The 19,625-nt window shown below is 36.1% G+C and overlaps 1 protein-coding gene across 1 annotated transcript in view; it reads right to left on the bottom strand.

The window, feature by feature from the left end:
• The window catches only part of LOC122892635 (pregnancy zone protein-like), a 42,220-nt gene extending 22,911 nt beyond the window's left edge, over positions 1–19,309 (bottom strand). The window contains exons 1-14 of the mRNA XM_044229370.1: positions 19,170–19,309; positions 17,319–17,502; positions 16,866–17,019; positions 16,654–16,706; positions 16,040–16,060; positions 15,416–15,584; positions 14,085–14,169; positions 11,888–12,011; positions 9,669–9,783; positions 8,042–8,151; positions 5,968–6,129; positions 5,135–5,362; positions 3,662–3,725; positions 86–228 (exon numbers count right to left, since the gene is read on the bottom strand). Of these exons, the coding sequence (XP_044085305.1) occupies positions 86–228; positions 3,662–3,725; positions 5,135–5,362; positions 5,968–6,129; positions 8,042–8,151; positions 9,669–9,783; positions 11,888–12,011; positions 14,085–14,169; positions 15,416–15,584; positions 16,040–16,060; positions 16,654–16,706; positions 16,866–17,019; positions 17,319–17,502; positions 19,170–19,252 (1,695 nt within the window). The 5' untranslated portion in view covers positions 19,253–19,309. The remainder of the gene's footprint in view (positions 1–85; positions 229–3,661; positions 3,726–5,134; positions 5,363–5,967; positions 6,130–8,041; positions 8,152–9,668; positions 9,784–11,887; positions 12,012–14,084; positions 14,170–15,415; positions 15,585–16,039; positions 16,061–16,653; positions 16,707–16,865; positions 17,020–17,318; positions 17,503–19,169) is intronic.
• Between the last annotated feature and the right edge of the window lie 316 nt (positions 19,310–19,625).

The following is a 19,625-nucleotide window of genomic DNA, read 5'->3' as shown; positions in this document are numbered from 1 at the left end:
AGTTTTAAAAACAGACACAATTTCCTTCTTTTCCATACTTCAAAAGGGGAGACGAATAAAAGAACTGCTTACACAAAAGACCCACCTTATTGGCAAAACAGTTTTCAATCTCGAATTTTTCAGTATCAGCAATAATTTCTCCATTGGGTAAAATGGCATAAATCAGCAACTGAGCGGCAGGAGCGATGTCTGGGTCCACTCGAAAGGAGAAGGAAAATATCCCTTTCACTGGAGAATAAAGAAAGTCCAAGGTAATTGATTAGGAAGAGGGAAGAGTTCTCAACTTTAGGAAGAGGAGACTCTCCAATTATTTAACTTACTCACATTTGGAGCACACTAAAGTAAGGGAAGATGTGCATGTCTACCATGGTGCATGTACACTGACATGCTGAACCAATGACAGTTTTCCTTAAGGATGTAAGAGAAATTGTTCATTTCCTTTGCTTAAGTAGAGCAAAACATTTAATGCACATTTTTCTTTTAAAGTTAAAAAAAAAGTTCTCTTAAGAAAGAAGTCAAGAGAGAAGGACGTCTAGACATCTTTAATTATCTCTATTTATGATCCAAATCAACACAATTCCGGTCATAGGCATGAGGATAATTCGAAGAATGCAGCCCAGGGTCTACTTCAGGCCGTTCTCAATACTGCAGAGATTGAAAACCAGCTGTGTCTCTGATTTTTATCATAGAGGTCCCTGTATTTATCTTGGGGGTTTCTTTCTGTGTGCATACATAGAACTTATAGGACATATCTACTTAATTTTCTCATAAATGTCTTAAATTCTTTGTAGCATTAAATGTTTTAAAAATTGTAGCTGTCCTCTATCTATAGAAAATTTGAGGACAGCTTGTGAAAATACACAGAAACCACAGGATCAAAATAAATTTGAAACTTCTGACTTATGTCATTTAGCGTAATACCCTCTAGGTCCACCCATGTTGTTGCAAATGGCATGATCTCGTGCTTTTTTCATTTGGCTGAGTAGTAACGGCTAGGGAATACAGTCAATAATACTGTAATAACGTTGTATGGTGATAGATGGTGACTGTATTTTTCATGGTGAACACTGAGTAATGCATAGAATTGTCAAATCAATATATTGTACACCTGAAACTAATATAACATTGTGTTAATTATACTTCAAAAAAATAATTGGAAATCATAATACTAAAACCATACAAAGAACACAAAACAAGCATAACATCTTGAGGGCATGGGCCATATTTTATTAATGTTCTTATCCAAAAGTCTTAATATTGAGCTATATGAAAGCAGGAAAATATATTATCTTCAAATTCCATTTTCATCAAGGATAGTTCAAATATATAAACCTCAAATAAAGTTTAGCTATCACAAATTATAAAAAAAGAGATATTCTATCCTTCATTAATGAATTAGTTTAAACATATTAAGTGTGCACCCAGTGTGTGCCAAGGACTAATAGAAAAAATGGGGTTTCAAAGACGAAAGACAAAACACTTTTTAATCTTTGTAACATGTATTCTTATTTTTCCTGGATATTCTGACCCATTTTGGGTAAATGAGCTGTTTGAGCTCTCTAAATATGCTCTGTCAATAAAAAAAAAGAATTTATTTTGTTTTAGTAAAATGATACCTTGTCATTATTCAAATGAATAGAAAAAATGACCTTTGGATGTCTTCACTAGCCCTCTCAGGCAGGGTATGGCATCACTGTGGGCCTTTGAGATTTAGACTGGGGACATGTAACAAATGAATAGACCAAATGTACTCATCTTTTTGTAACAGACCCTTTTGGAAAAGTTAATTCTTCTCTCATCAAGATATCTTAGATGATTCAAGAAAATCCAGATGGAAAGTATGATCTAAGATATAGAAATGATGTGAACCAACTTGACTTAAATGACATTTAGAAAACACTCCTCTTCCGAGCAAAAGAATAGAAGTGCTAACATTTACCAAGGGAGATCATATGTGGAGCCATAAAATGTGTCTCAGTAAATTTATTTTTTTTAACTTTTAAAAGATGGTATTTATTTGTTTGTTTGTTTGTTTAGAGCATGCCTGAACAGGGGAATTGGGGAAGAGAATCTCAAGCAGACTTCGCACTGAACACGGAGCTGACTTGAGGTTTGATCTCATGACCACAAGATCATGACTTGAGCTGAAATCAAGCATCAGAAACTCAACTGACTGAGCAACTCAGCCTCCCAATGTCTCAGTAAATTTAAAATAAATGGTCATAATGGCAATAAATTAGAAATAATTAAGAAAAATTCTGAAAAAAATCTCAATATTTAGAAACTAAATAACATATTTATTTTATGAATCCCCCGTAGTCCAAAGTAGAAATTCAAAGGGAAATTTGAAAAAAAAAATGTTTTTTTTTAAAGATTTTATTTATTTATTTGACAGAGAGAGAGAGATCACAAGTAAGCAGAGAGGCAGACAGAAAGAGAGGGGGAAGCAGGCTCCCTGCTGAACAGAGAGCCCGATATGGGCCTCCATTCCAGGACCCTGAGATCAAGACCCGAGCTAAAAGCAGAGGCTTAAACTACTGAGCCACCCTGACACTCCTGAAAAGGTTTTGAACCAAGCATAAATGAAAATATCATGCAGATACTGGTAAGATGCAGAAAAAGCAGTATCTTGAAGACTAATGTTATTTTTCCAGACCCTTTCAAAATTTCTTTGTCATCCTAGGAAGGATTATACCCAAGGTCCCACCAGTATCTAATTGAGATGATGATATTTGAGCCTTTTGAGCTGATGAAACTTACATGAGATTTTTGGACTTGAGTGAATGCTATCAAAGATTGAGTCTTTTAGGGTTGTTGGAATGGGGTGAATGGATTTTGTATATGGGATGGATGTGACTCTTTGGGTCCAGAGTGCAGTTTGGATATGTAGACTAATGTCTCCAAAAGACAGCATAATCTCAAAAACATCTATGTGTCATGTTAGTAGCAAAAGGGACTTGGCAAATGTGAATAAGTTAAGGACATTGAGATGCGAAGATTATCCTGGGTTATCCAAGTGAGCCCAATGTCATCACACAGAACTTTAAAGAGGGGGCAGAAAAGCAAGAGAGAGTTTGAAGATGATGTACTTCTGGCACTGAAGACAGAAACTGAGGAAAGCAGGAGGTCCTTAGGCAAGGAAACAGATATTTAATTCCTTAGAGCTCCAGAAGGCATGCAGTACTACCGACAGCCTGATATTAGCCTAGGGAGACGTCTGACCGAAGACATAAGCTGATAAATTTGTGTGGTTTTAAGCCAGAAAGTGGGTGGCAATCTAATACAGCAACAATAGGAAACGAATGCAAAGAACGACATAGTAAGATTTTTCTTTGGTGATTTTCTGCGCTTTCAAATTATTTTATGTGTTTTAAAACATTTAATAATAAAATGAATATATTTTACTTTAGGAATAAAATTTAAAATATAGAAATGCTATAAAAAGAAGAAAGAACACTAAATGGACTAAAACGAACCTAGTATGCTATCTTTTTATATTAGCTTCCTCATCTTTGGTTGATGGAAGAAGGTTGGTGACCATCATCTCCATAAAATGTACATGGAAATTATAAGATGTAAAAATAGCTCCATCTTGCTGTAATGTTTGGGATTGAGTATATGAGAGAAAAAAAAAAACCCTGGAAACCCTGGAAGTACTTACTGTCTCCTTGTTCAATGGACAACACATGGGTTCCTGATTGAGAGATTCTTCCTCTTGCTTTGATCTGAAGAAAGAAATATACCCACTATCATTCTAAAGAGCACACCCATATTAAACTTACGTAAGCGTATTTAAAAGATATAAGTAAATTATCTCACTACTCCAACCCTGAAGTTTCAAACACTCAAGTTCTCTTTCAGTATTTTTCTATAAGTATAGTTATACACCATAAATAACAGGTATATAAATTTTGCAATGTTTTAGTATTTTACTTAATGTTTGCTATTTATCTTGAATATCAATACTTCAAGTTTACATGTTCTTTCAACAAAAATTTTAGACATACACAAAGCAATATACACTAGAGGCAGATATAAAATATATGTCAGTATTCTATATTGTTAAAAAACTAAATGTATGTTACTCTCTATGCCAGGCATTGAACAAAATAATTTGGTTTTCAGATTTTATTTAGTGTGCACAATATTCCCATGAAATAGATTTGAATCCCATCCCTAGTATTCAGGGAAGATGATTGACATTAGTCTGTACAAATAAGGATTATATAAATTGGCCAGGATCACAGAACTAGGAAGAAATAAAACTAAGATTCTTATTGTCAATATTTTCTTACTTTTTCATAGAATTTTAAAAAATATTATTTATAGTTAATGGTCCTATATAGAATTTCCTACACATAAATTTTTCTTCTTAAAATGACTTACCTGAATAACTATCAATTTTAGATCTTATTTTTAGTCTTGGGACACAAATAGGCTTATTGCTCTCAAAAGCGTCATACCAATTTATAATATGCCTGTCAATGTCCTTTTCCCCTGCAGTTGCAGTAGTCATGAACTTTGTAGACTATTTAGAAGCTTTATATGTATAAATTGTATATGTTATAAATTGTATTTATATGTATAAATTGCTTTATTTTTTTATTCACTTCTCCAATTATTGTCAAAACTGAGTATTTTCCAGAAGAATATTTTTTTAAAGTAGGCTCCTAAAAAACTGGGTGTGGTACATAAACAATGAATCTTGGAACACTGAAAAAAAAAAAGCAAACAAAACAGTAGGCTCCTTGTGCAATGCATGCCCAGCATGAGGCTTGAACTTGCAGCCTTGAGATCAAGACCTGAGCTGAGATCAATTGCAACTTGGGTGCTTAACCATCAACTAATCCAACCAGGTGTCCCAAAGTTTATAATTTTTATTTCCTGTTGATTATGTTCTAATATTTCCTCTCATTCAATAATTTTCCATTGGAACTCATAAAAACTTAATGTTTCTGTAGAGACCAGAGCATAAATAAGAAATTAAAGCATTAACAATTTTATTAGGAAGCAACTTTTCTTCAAAGAAAAAAAGGGTTTACTCTGCTATCTTACAGAAGCATTACTTAGATAGGATTTCAATCATTTTGGGGTTTACACATTTAGAAAGAGCGACAGTGGTTTCTATGCTTACCAGATAATAGAAGGTTAATTCTTTTTCATCCTTCAGAATCTGTCCATTCAGGATGTAGTGTGCCCGGATGTCCTGGATTTGTCCACAGGTCATGGTACCAGTGAAAAGTTCAAGGTGAACAAAACTCTTGCTCGGGGAGGAAATAAGCTTTACAGTGTGCTGTGCTTCTATATGAACTTCTTGAAGCCACCAGTTATCAAAACAGGGGCTATTTTGTTTGTAAGTGACCTAGTGGAAAGAATAAAGGTCTTAAAAAGGCTATTTGTTAGTGTACATGATGTATACATTCATCACTCTGAAGAGTTGTTTACTGAAGATTTTACACGAACCATGCTTATTTGGTTCCATCATAATCTGCTTTCCCAAATAAAGCATAATCTGTGAGTGACTTTTCCTTAAGTTTATTTAAGGTTGTTCTATACCATTTTGGTAGATCATATTCACTCACAGTCAGGATCAATTATTTTCCTTAATACCCTTATGCCTATAAACTGCATAAAGATATTTAATTTTTGTTACAGAAAACAGAAAATGGTGGTATACCAAAGAAACCAAACAAAATCTAATCTGTAATAAAATTTTACAAGGGAATATCAAGATGATCTAATATGTACTTTCTGAAACTAGACCATGCCATAAATGGAGTCTATCTAAAGCCAAAATTTGGGGGCAAGTAATGTTTTCTTATAATTTAGGTCTCTGAATTGTTTAATTTCTATTTTACTCTTTATTGCTATTTCTTTTCTCCCTAGAATTTACATGCTTCCCATATATCCTTAAATTATGTGACCTCAGCAATCTATCTGTAGTCCTGGATGCCCCTTCCCACTTACCCTAACTCTAAAAAGAGAAGATGTGATGTTGGTGGTATCAATGGAAATGTTCACCAGACCGTGCTCATCTGTGGTAAGGATGGAATGGTACGCAGTTACATCCACATTGACGCTTACAGTTTTATTGGGGATTGGTTGATCCTTCTCATCAACAAGAAGAGCCTAGAGGTGTGGAAATGATAGCTGGTGTTACATAGCAATGACATCTTACCCTTTCAGTTGCGTTCACCTCTTGACCCTGTGGCCGCTGTCATTTACTGAAGATCTTAGAATCAATCTGAAAATAAGATTTATTTTCTGGGCTCTGAACTACTTTTCTTTTTGACATTCCTATATAGGTACTCTGTGAGGACAAAACAATTGAGAACATCCAAAAAATGGACTCAGGATATCACCCTTCCATATTTTCTTCAACACCCAGTGTTCTGTCTCAGTATATGGTGATTTTATCCATCCCATAGATTATGGCAGCAATATCAAGGGCCTTTCAAGAAATTGTTTTCTCTCTTTGACTGACAAATCCTAACCCATGGCCAAGTGCTATCTCTTACTCTGTTAAACACATTTCATTTATTTCTATCCCAGTTAAACCTGTTTAAGGTGAAATAAAATGAGACCACTTATCAAGAGGTTTACAATGGAGCTGGGAGGCCATTAAGGAGATGGGCCTTATGACATCCTCACCGGAGGGCCCATGGGCTTTTGAACTGGGCCAAAACTCACAGAAACACCTGCAACCTGCTGCAGAAGCTTTTATTGGGTGGTAGCCTTAGCAACCAATTATATTCAGTTGAGATTCGTTTTCTGCCAACAACGCCAATCAAAATTCCTCATGAATAACATGTACAAGAATTCTCTTTTGTCTTCAAAAACCCTTGCTATTTGTTCTTGGGGACAGGGGGCCACTATCGGAACTGCTGCCCAAATCCATGTTTTCCGAATTGCAAGTCTGAGGCCCCAAATAAACGCTTTGTTTTTATCTGCCTCTTTTCTCAGCTGACAAAACGCAATATTTTTTCCCTACTTGATTCCCAATAGCTTTTTATTTAATCTTACACAGTTCACCCTCTGGCTGCTTCAGGCTTACTTCAAACCATTCTCTCTACAGCCTGAGTTAAACTGATCTTGTTTTTCTCCTTAAATTCTTCTGTAACTTCTCAGTCCAAACTTCTGAACTTCCCCTAAAAGGCGCTCAAGATCTGCTCTGGCTCACCTATAGCTATCCAGCCAATCCAGTTAGCTCTGTCTTCACCTCAGTCAGTCACACTCTTAGTTCTCTGCTCTTTAGAAGCTGTTTAACACCTAGGGCCCTGGCTATTCTCCCCTCTTTCTTAAATTTCTGGCCAAGTCATATCCATCTTTAAGTCCTCAGTTTCCTCACATTCTTTCTTGATCCAAAATGGCCCTGCCCCAACATATCTATGTATTTATTAATTTCTTGCCAATTTGATACAAAATGCTGCAATGAATGAAGAAAATAGAAAATTCATAATGTCATCAACTGTGAAATAGTTAGGAATGTCACAGTTAACGAAGAGATTTAGCCTATTGTCTGCCACTTGCTTATCAACTGTCAATTGCCTATCAACTGTCAACTCAAGGATTAATTACTAAAAAAAGGAAATTTAAAATAGCTAGAAACCAGAAAACTGATAGCTTACTAAGTTGGATATCAGTCTGAAAACTTATCAATATTTACCAATATTGAGCTTAGAAGCTAAAAAAACTTTTAAAAACTATCAATATAAAAAGTCATTTAGATGAAAAGTATCTTTAAAAAATTAATTACAAAATCATTGTTTATAAAGAGGCAATCAAAAAAGTATGCAGCCAAACTACACAGGAAAAATGTATTTTAGAGATGTGTTAGGAAGTAAACTAATAAAAACGTGCTTTATTTTTCTGGATGTGATGGTATTTGCCCTTTAAGTTTGTCATTTGCTATAATTTCTTTCCTCATTCTAAATAAATATTTTTATAATCAATTGTACTTTTATGGTATAAAAATTCATTTTCTTAAAATCCGCATCCCCCAAATTATAGAAATTATGATTCCCTTGAGAAATTATTTTACCTGCCCAAAAAAAGGGAGCCCATGCCTATAATGTGTATCTACTTTTGTAAACTTCAGTTTGGTTAAAGTATTTGTGATTTCACATGATCCATGTCCAGTGAATTCCAACTCTGAAAAAGAAATAAGTGAAGTTGATTTGTTCTTTAGATTCGACTCACCTTCCACACCCACCCCAGCCTCACTTCATCCTGGCAAAGTACTATCCCTATTCTATTTTTTATCCTTTCCAGAATTTTTCACACCTAGAAAATACAATCAACTTGACATTAGCTTCACTTTCATACAAAAGTTGTTATACCTAATTCCCAGATTCCTCTGGTTTCACAAGTATCTTTCTGGTTCCATCTTTGTTCTTAGGTTCTTCCCATCTCCATTAGCTTGCTCCATTTTTATTTCTGTCTCTCAGTTCCCTTCCCTCTCTCCATGACTTTTTGCATGCAACATGAGTTTTCACATTGGCTTCAAAATATACTTAAATGTCTATTACAAACTACTTCCCCAGCAAGACACTTCTTTTCACTGTATGGCTCTTCCTGTATAGGCAACACCTGGTGTCTTTCCATTCAGTGAAGTGTAATGTGTGTTTCGGCTTCATCATCTATAGCTTTATTGTTTTCCCCATCTCTATGACTTCTAATTTTATTATGGCTGGTTTATTTGACACTATGTCCTAAATGTAGTTGTTTCTGTCCTTGGATCTCTCCTTGTCTGTCTCCAGCCCCTATTTAGCTATGTTAAGTGAGTTCACTTTCAGAATAAATGCACTTACTCATAGGAGGATATAGATACAATGGGAATGGTTCCAGATTTACATTTCTGGTCTTGATTTTGCTCTGGTTTTCTTTTAAAATTATTTTTAAACCAGAATGAGTCAACTTCTATCTTGATATTCCAGATTACAATTAATTATCTTTGACACATTCTCATCATAATAGTTCTTTCTCATCTACTCCTAATCTTGATTAATGGCATTTCCTTTTCCCAGCCCCCAGATTCGTAATCTTTGGAACAATTTTGAATAGTAATCTGATGTATCACATTGTAACCTCTTAAAACTGTTTCATCTAGCCTGTCCTCTTTATGTCTGCTTAAATTAAATTTTCAAAAATCAGTTTACTTAGAACATCTCCTTAAATTTATCTGCCAATATCCAAGGTTTTTCATAATAATGTCTAATCTTTGTAGCGCATGGTTTACATTTTTACACACCTTAGCTCCAACTTACATTTTCAGATTCTTCTGAGACCAAACACATTTGCTTTATGTAAATCATGTGTTTTCAGTCCATCACGAGCTTTCAAAATTTTAGCCATTCTATATAAATCAGCTCATGTGGCACTTTATAAACTTTCTCTATCTCTATAGAAGAATTAATTCTCTCTCTTCATACTCATTTGGACTTTAGTTTTTACATTGCTCATGGAAATTTTGTTATGATTACAAATATATACATGCAAACATATATACATATATACATATACATACATATATATAATTTCTTTTTAGATTTCTAGATCCTTGACAGGAAAGACTGTATTATCTTATAGTCCCCAGAAATGGACATTTGATAAATGCTTAACATATTGGTGAATTAATGAATTAATAAATATTTTGAAATAACGTGAACCTGTTCCATCTTCTTTGACTTTGGCTTCCACTTGTATGCTCATGTCGTACCCCTTCTGTCTCAGCTGGAATACTTTAGTCTTCACGAGTTGTGTGAAACAGCCTTCACTGTCTGCCTGAAGAGAAAGAAAGAGAGTTTCTGGGTCCTCTGGTTTGCTGTCCAAAAAGTCATCTATCAGAGGGGGGTGGGGTTATGGACATTGGGGAGGGTATGTGCTTTGGTGAGTGCTGTGAAGTGTGTAAACCTGGCGATTCACAGACCTGTACCCCTGGGGATAAAAATATATAACATGTTTATAAAAAATAAAAAAAAAATTTTTAAATGTCATTTATCAACCTGTGAAAGTTTTTTGTTGGCCAAAGGAAATTTTACAAAGTTCTGACCATCTTTTAGGTGCTGATCCTTTCCCAAGCCAAAAATGGCATCAGATTTCTCCCCAACCCAAAAATGACATCAGAAGATGTCTTCGTTAACCTTTGAGTTACTCATTGCCAACCTCTCCCTTCCTCCTTCTCTTCTGAAAGTCTATCCCATTTCTGCCAAATTAAATTAACTAGTTTCCAAATGTGCCATGGTACTCTCTCTGCATACATAGTTTCTCAAGTGATAACATTCTTTTTCTTCCATTCTTATCATGGCCAACAGTTACTGCTCTTCTAAACACAGCTCAGATGCAACACTTCCTCTTTGATCACCTTCGGCTACACGTGAACTAAGGATTACATTTTCTTAACTGTATTTCTCTATGCCTAGGACATTAATAAAAACATATATATTCTTTGAATAGATGAATCATTATAGTCATTAGATTTCCAAACTAAACATTGGGGACCACATCTTAAGAAAGATTTATTTTCATTTTTTTTTACTTATTTACATGAAAATATGCATTGCATAATAAAGCTGAAGCACATTTAATGTACTTATATTTACTTAATCATTTTTTAATTTATTTAGTTAAAAATAAAAACTAATTTCTGTGTCCTTGATATATTAGAGTTTGGGCAACCTTATTTCCCTCATGTTTATCTTTCTTATTGATTTTTTTTACATTAATCATCATATTCATCACCCTTGCCTTTCATTAATTTGCTCTCTGCAGGTTTTTTGTTTGTTCATTTGTTTTTTTAAGAGAAACAGTGCACACATCCATGAATCTGGGAGGAGGGGTGGGGAGGGTAGGGGAAGAGGCAAAAAGAGAGGGGTAGAGAGAATCTTATGCAGGCTCCACACCCAGCATAGTGCCCAAAGTGGGGCTCTATTCCACCACCCCAAGATCATGACCCAAGGTGAAACCGGGAGTTGGGTGTTTAACTGACTGAGCCACCCAGGCGACCCTCTCTCAAGCTTTGTAACTTTCGTTTCCATACCCTTACAGTGGCACTCACTGCCACTCCCTGGGCTTTTATGTTATCTTTTTTATGTTATCTTTTTCTTCTTCCATATGTTTAGATTCCATAGAAAGTCATTTGATTCTTGAACTAGTCAAAACAAAAAAAAATTTTTTTTTTAAGTAAGCTCTTCACCAACAGGGATCTGGAACTCATGAACCTGAATTCAAGAGTCATAGGCTCTACCATCTGAGCCAGTCAGCCACCCCCTCCCACTAACCAAATTCTTAACATGTGTCACATTCTTTTTCTATTATCTGTTTGATAAGAGAAGGGCAGCTTTGGATACTTCCATGTTATTTTATGCCTTTATACCTGGCATGCTGATTGCTCTCAGAAGAAAGTTACAAAACTGGCCAAATAAATACCACTCTAAATTCATGAACCCAACTTTCCAGGGTGCTCCAAACATTACCAAGCGATCTTACAATGTTTCCCTTACTCCACACTACTTTCTGTTGTACTGTTTCACCATACACTATTATATTCTTTTGTATGATATTGTTTATTGCATTATAATCCATGAGAAAACAAGAACTGGTGTTAATGTCTGGGGAGAATGGTTTTCACATAACTGTTGACTGAATTCTTTTTTTTAATATAATTTTTTAATTTTTTATTAACATATAATGTATTATTAACCCCAGGGGTATGGGTCTGTGAATCGCCAGGTTTACACACTTCATTGCACATACCTTCCCAGTGTCCATAACCCCACCACCCTCTCCCTGCCCCCCTCCTCTGGCACCCTCAGTTTGTTTTGTGAGATTAAGAGTCTCTTATGATTTGTCTCCCTCCCAATCCCATCTTGTTTCATTTATCACATACCTGTTGACTGAATTCTTCACAGATACTTTGTGAAAGTCTTCCATGGCAGGTCGAACGGTATCGTGAGTATTTTCTGCATACATTAATTTTCACCAGACCAGAGACAGGCTTTCCGTATGTGTATCTATAACAGTAAAGCAGTTATACAAAAGGATATTTGATATAAACAACTCCTATATTTTTTCACATGATTTGATACATTCATATTCCATCTGGTTCATATACCAGTTATATTTCCTTCTATACCATTTGTACTCGAGAAGCATTATTCTGAAACTAGGTCTTAATTATCTAAGTGGACCTACAACTACAACTCGAAGAGAAAATACTTACTGAATCTTCTTTGAAACACCTCTAAAGGGAAAAGTAACTGTAGTATTTCTCAGATCTTTCCTCCCTTTCAGTTGAGGTTTTACTATAAGACTATCTTATTTCTCGTCATCAGATGATCTAGGTTATAATTCCAACTTTGACAACACCTAAGTTTTTTCAGGGAAAAATTTAAGGACATATAGACGGGTATTTCTAAATCTTCCCTAATTCATATGTATTTTAAGAGGATAAATGAGAACTTAAATGGGAATTTGAATACTCAAAAACACTAGTTACATATCATTTAACACATCTGTTATAAATGAAGAGTAGCATAATGACTTAGTCCGATTCTGCCAAATCTAATGGAAGGATATGCTATGGTATGGTCTGAATGTTTGCTTCCCCCGCAAATGTATATGTGGAAATCCTAAACCCTAAGGATGATAGTGCTGGGGATGAGGTCTTTGGGAGGTGCGTATAGTGAGGGTTGAGCCTTCATGAATGTGATTGGTGTCTTTATAAGAGGCTCCAGAGAGATCCTTTGTCCCTTCTGCCATATGAAGACATGCCAAGAGGGCACCAGCTATGAACCACAGAGAATCTTCACCAGAACGTGACCATGCTGGCACCTTGATCTTGGATTTCTCAGCCTCTAGAACTAAGACTAATAAATGTCTGTTGTTTATAAACTACCCATTCTGTGGTATTTTGTCATAGTAGGCTGAGTGAAGTAAGACATGATGGGAAGCCAAACTTAGTCTATTGTTTCTCCAAATACGCTTAATGGACTACCTACATTGAAATTACCTGATGTTTGTATTGAGATTCAGAATCCTGAATCCTTCCTCAGATTTATGATTGGAATCTTTAGGTATGTGGGTCAAGGAATCTACATTTTAACCAACCACCTCCATAGATTTTGATGTTCACCTAAGTTTGAGACCAATTGCTTTGGTCCAGACTGTGAGGTAGATGAGTTTTGGCTTTGATGACCCTAATCTTCCCCTTTTTAAAGTTTCTCCCCCCTAATTTCTAGGAGGGCTGATAAAGCAATAAGCCATTTACTGTATCTCACTTTGCTGAATGTTATCTTTAAGTGTCACTCAAAGGGCTCTCCCTTCTGAGGGAAAAATCGCAAGCATCAAAACTGGTAAGAAAGATGAAAGTATGATCCTCACATTGTTTTCAAAAGCAAGAGGTAAGGTGTCCTCAGTGCATATGGAGAATATTCTACTGAACTGAAAAGCAATCAGGGAAATAACTATGACACTCCTTTTAAATTCTACATTATATATCTATATATCTATTTAAGAAGGTCTGCTTCATTTTTCCCCCCTAATTTTCCATAGTTTATGAAATTGGGAGCAATAAAAAAAATAGGGATCATAGGATACAGAATAACACAAAAGCTATGAATATGAGCATGAGCTAGAGCTGGATGTCCTGTCTTCAGTTTGGCACAGTGTTTGGCATGTGCAATGTTTCATGAAACCAGATTTTCTTTTTTAATTGTAGAGACAATTAAAAGGTGACAAGTTGTGGGTCTGGAGTCAGACTGCTAGAGTTAAATTCTAGTCTCCTATTTACTTGAACAAGTTTTCTATCCCCCATGTGTTATAGTTTCCTCATTTGCAAACTAAGGATAACTATCCCCATCTTACAATGCACTTAAAACATTTTCTGACATATTTTAGGTGTTCAGTCAATGCTTTTGTTTGTAGTAGTAAGAGTGTCCTTTGCTGCCACCCCTGCTCTCTAGCTGGAGCTCAGGCGTGTTGAAGAGAAAGTCATTCTCTAATTAAAATACTTTGAAGCCCAGTAACGATTAATTGCAATGAACAAAGAGTAGGGAGATCAAAATGGATGAAAAAATGTAACTCACAGGCCACAGGCAGATACCGTAAATTCTTCATCTAGAAAACCAATAGTCTTGGGCATTTTCACTTGGACCTCGAACTTGGGCAAAACTGTCGTCAACAGAAGGAAGAAAGAGGTGAAGATGGGTGGGCAAGCTATCTTGTAAGTATTTGTAATGATTCTATTACAGAACCTTATAACATCGAATCACATGAAAAGATTTCAATTACATTAAGAAGCTGCAGGGCCTCTACTGACCACAGAAATGTGATTATGACCGTGGGTATTTTTACCATGTTTATTTTGTTACGCTGGTACTACATTTCCTAGAATCCCCTTTGAACTTGGTTGAGACTTAAAGATGGAAAGAAAGAAGCATCGTTACTCCCCAAAGGTCATCATGGTTAGTTCGAAGTGGTAGCAGGTACAGAGAGGTGAGGAAATTCCAATTCGTCCTTATTCTTTCCCTCTGTGTCCAATTCTTCCCAGCTGCTTGTCCTGCTGACTAAAAGAGTCCCCAGACCCACCACCAGACACTTATTACAGAAATAGAGAAGTGGTAGATATGAAGAACAGATACATCCAGTCTTCCATAGATTCTTCTGTCAGTTTCCCTTTGTGGTCCACTTTGGGATCTGAAGGTACCCTGGAAGGTGCTAATTTATTCCTCCCCACCCACGGTTCAGGAGAACTGGTTAGTAATTTTGTATGATCTAGCCCCCCTCCTGGACCCTTACTTTCCCATCCTCTCTCACAGGTGTGTAAGGCTCGCTGTTCCTATAATATATCTCTGTTCTATAATCATCATAGCAGTTCAGGTGAATTTGGGGAATGATGTTTTTGTGAGCAGTCTCTTCATCCATGGCATGAAATACTTCATTTTTATGAGAAAATCCACATGGCTGATAACTAGTGAGATGGCTACAATGTCTGACCATTTTGAATAGAGTAGTCTAGGTGTAGATTATAGACAGCCAGGAGGTATAAGATACAGATCAACAGATGCGTGAAGATATTTGTTGCGTTGGTTAACAATTTTGGCTTGAATAAGGTAATGGACCTATTAAAATCTCTCTTACCTCTTACTGGCTCTGTGATTTTGGTAAATTACTAACTGTTCTAGTATTGATGTACTCATTTGTAAAATGGATACCATAGAGTATCTGCCTCAGATGGTTGATACGAGGATTAAATAAGATAGTACATGAAAGATATTTAGTGAATATTTGGGTAAATTTTTAAAAACTTGCTAATTTCCAACTATTATCTGTTAGATTTTTGCTTATATCTATGTGTCAAAACTCTTAAACTCTAAAGTAATATCATAAATGTCTTGGAGAAAGGCAGAATTCTTACCATATTCATTCACTTCAAAATGGTGCTCTATTTTTTCCCCTGACTCCCTCTGAACCTTGACCCTATAAACACCCAGAGTGGGCTCCACTGAGAGTGGGAAGGACAGCTGGCTGAGTCCTCCTTGTAGTCCGAGACTTTCCCATTGGAAAATTCGGTTCCTCTTGGGATTCTACAGATAAAAATATTATGAGTTCGTAGAAACAACTGAAATACATAATCTGAGTAGAGGAAAAGCTTTTTAGGGAGGGCACATTGGGAGTTGGATAAGAGATGGTTGGTAAATTGACACCAAAGGTACTGAGCAAAGTTTTCTAGGAATTACACACTGAGGAAAGGGCAGCAAGTTTACCAGCAATGGTATACTACTGATTGCAATACCTCCTTTTGAAATTATGCATATCCAGTTTGGTCAGAAATATTGGAAGAGTCATGAACTTGTACCATCTCAGGGGTTTTTTTCCCTTCATTTACATCTTTTCCACTCTCCAAAGGATTGAAGATAGGGAAAACTGTTTAGTTTTGGTGAGGTGCTAGTGGGGTGGGAAGAGAGGGGTGGCAAGGGGCAATGGAACATAACTTGTAGTAAGTCTTCATCCCATCTGAGATGCATAAGATATTACCTACCTCAATATAAACCACTGGAAACTGGAAAGAAAAAAAATAGTATGAGTGTGGGATAGACGTCAGAACAAGAAAGCCTTTTCATCAATATTATCCAGATGAGAGGAAGTGAGTCTGTATATTTCTTGTCCAAACAAGGAAATGTGCCCCAGTTTGTTTACATGTGTAGTTTGGGACATATAGCTCTTGAGAAGCCATGACTTTACTTTTATTAAATATTGTACAATTGAGGAAAGTTATGCTACGGTAAAAAGGTCCAAATAGATTTATTTTGCAGATGAAATTTATCTCTGAGAATGTCTCCAATTCTCTAAGGGAGAAATCAAATGCATCTACTTTCTTTTGTTCAATAAAAATTACCGGGATCTTTAAAAGGATAATTTCAACTGAATATTTTATTTTTTTTTCAATTTATTTATTTTCAGAAAAAATATTATTCATTATTTTTTCACCACACCCAGTATATTTTATTTTAACAATGCAGTTGGTGAACTGGTTTCTCTATTCTCCAGCAGTGGAACTCTTATGAGACCATATTGGTTTCAGGCTCTGCAAAAAATGGGCTTGACATTTTTTTTCCCATTTCCCCCAAACTTACCCACTGTAAGGAGACTTACCGTGTCATTCAAAGGGCGAAAATCAACATCCACAGAGACAATGCGGAAACTCACTGAAACATAGAGATTTTCCCCATTAAACTACCCAGTGGGAATCGAGGGTAAATAACACAGATAACAATATGCCTGGATTTTCATGACTGCAAAATTAGTTAATAGGGAACCACACACCTGCCCCATAAAGTGGCCCTTGCTGATTTGGTTCCTGATACCTGTTTGTCCCGGTTTGTAGATGGGTTTGTCTGTTTGGACAAAGACAAGGCTGTTTACTTTCATGACGTGCGCACTCTTCCTCTTTACGAACTGCTGGGTTGGCCCCTTCACCTCCACAGTAATCAACACTGAGAACGACGGTAACTCCGGAAGCTGTAAGGTAGAAAAGAGCTGAAAAATCTATGCAGACCCACTTCTGAATGTCTCAGCCTTTCTGACTTTCTTATTTCTCTGGAAATCTTTCCTATAATTACTGTTGTGTTTTGTATATTGCACTGGAATTGTTTGTAAATATTATGAAAGCATGTTCAGTAGAATCTGATTTGAAAGTCACTGTACTTCTCAGTGTTTTCATTATGCTTTTTTATTGTCGGGGGTCAGGACACAAGGCATCAGGTAATTAATATGCTCTTCCTCTAATGAGCTTAGGTATCCCAAGGAGTCATACTGACAGTGAACGGGCTGCAGTAGAAGGAATTCTTCTCTGTCACCACGTCTGCAAGGAGGGTTCTGGTCTGCATTCCATATTCCAGAGTTATGTTCAGTGTCACCGTCTCATTCAGGTGATTAAGCATGACGCAAGCTTTCTCGGGAACCCCAATGTACAGCTGTGATGGGACCAGCACCAGATACTGCCTGTGAAGAAGAGGCGTCTGGATCAATCATGGAGAAGTTAAAAAGACATCATTATTGTGCCTGTATTCTAGATCATCTTTTCTGTAATCATCAATCATAGAGCAGAGCCAGATTTCAGCAAGGAGGCAGAGGAATGTATTCTTCAAAGGTCAATCCAAAAGACCTTAGAAACTCAGAAACCTCCAACCAGTTAAACATTAATACGCTTCTGTTGTGCTGTGGAGATACTCATGCTCACAATATTTGTAAAACTATTCATAAGCTATGGATAAGCAATCCAGGAGTCACTTTGTGTTTTGGATAGAAATTATTTTCTGAGGCACCTGGGTGGCTCAGTCAGTTAAGTGTCTGCCTTTGGCTCAGGTCAGATCTTGCAGTCCTTGAAGTAAAGCCCCATGTTGGGCTCCCTGTTCAGCAGAAAGTCTGCTTCTCCCTTCCCCTCTGCCCTGCCCCTTTGCTTGTGCGCGCTCTCTCTCTCTAACAAACAAGATCTTTTTAAAAAAAGAAGTCATTTTCAAATTTAGAAATGGGATACCGTTCAGCTTTAACAAAAGGAAATCTTATCATTTGCAACAACATGATGGACTTTGATATCATTATTAATGAAATATGCCAGAGAAAGATAATATTGCATGCTGTCACTTACACGTGGAATCTTTTTTAAAAAAGTCAAATTCATAGAAACAGAGTATAGAGAGGTGACTTCCAGGGCCTGGAGTGGAGGGGTGATGAAGGAAATATGGAGAGGTTGGTAAAAGGGTACAAATTTTCAGTTATAGTAAGATGAATGAAGTCTGGGGATATAATGTAAGACATGGTGACTATAGCTGATAACTGCATTGTATAAACGAAATTTGCTGGAAGTTAAATTTAAACTTTCTCAGAAAAATACAAGAAGAAGAGTAAATATGCATGAGGTGGATGTGTTAATTCACCCAGTGGGAGGAATCCTTTCATATATGTGTATATGAAATCATCACGTGGTACAGTTGAAATATTTTGTAATTTTGTCAATTATATGTCTATAAAGCGGCAAAAACTTTTTTTTTTTTTAAGCAACAACAAAATGTGATTAACCCATTGATTATCATGAAAGCCTTAAGAACCTGCCTACTTTCTTGGGTTACATGTGGATGATATGAATGTCCTTATTTTAGGAAGTTAAAGTGAGAACAGTTAATAGGTAAGGAGGAATTGAATTGCTTTGCAGTATTTTTCCAGGAGCAATTTTAGCTCTTTTCTCTCTTACACTCTGATGTTGGAAGACAAGCCAAGCTAGGCAAGGCTAATCACCAAATATATTACCATGTCCACCCAGAAGAAAATATCACTTTTCCTGCTGTTCTTTGCCCATCATTTGCAACCACCCCATATGCTCCCCCCAGCCTTTTTGGTGGGAATTTTATATTATTGTTAAATGAATGTTGTATAATTCTGTATTCTTATTTGGTGAATGTTTCATAAATGTTACTGCCCTATGTCTCTGTGTTTTCTAGAACTGGGGTATACCCCTTTCCACATGAACCATAACAATTTACTGACCTTTCCAAACCCCTACAATAGCCGATAACGTCACAGGAAATCAGAAAATAAGAGAGACATATCAAGAATCAGATAACACAATGAGAAAGAGAAGGGCAGTAGAATTTTCTGGAAATGTTGCTTACGGTTTTGAAGAAGTGGAAGCATCTCTGGGAAGGAGCAGGAGTAATAGAATCAAGACTGGATTGGGCAGTTGATTTCCCCTCATGGTGGGGAAAGAAAGGAAATAATAGGAAGCTGAGTCCTTGATTCCTTGAACTCTGTTCTTGTAATCTCCGGTTTTTATTTTACCTGATGGGCAGTGAAAGTAAACTGCTAACCATTTATTTTTGTAACATATTAACTACCTCCAGTATAAAAAAATCAATTCCAGATTATTTCTACAACCATCAGTGTTCTTTAATCCACTTTCTCAAACTTTCTAAGTCTTTGAAAAATAGGACTTTTAGGCTACACTGGCTCTGATTATTAATCAGTACCTTAAATATTTTTAAGAAGAAACAAAATAAATTACATGACTTGATGAAATCAATCAATATTCTTGAATTTCATTTTTTTAAAGAGGTATTAATGTAAATACC

Source organism: Neovison vison, chromosome 12, assembly GCF_020171115.1.
Source record: "Neovison vison isolate M4711 chromosome 12, ASM_NN_V1, whole genome shotgun sequence".
Classification (NCBI taxonomy): domain Eukaryota; kingdom Metazoa; phylum Chordata; class Mammalia; order Carnivora; family Mustelidae; genus Neogale; species Neogale vison.
The sequence above is the reverse complement of the archived record's forward strand: the minus strand, read 5'-3'. Positions and strand labels throughout refer to the sequence as shown.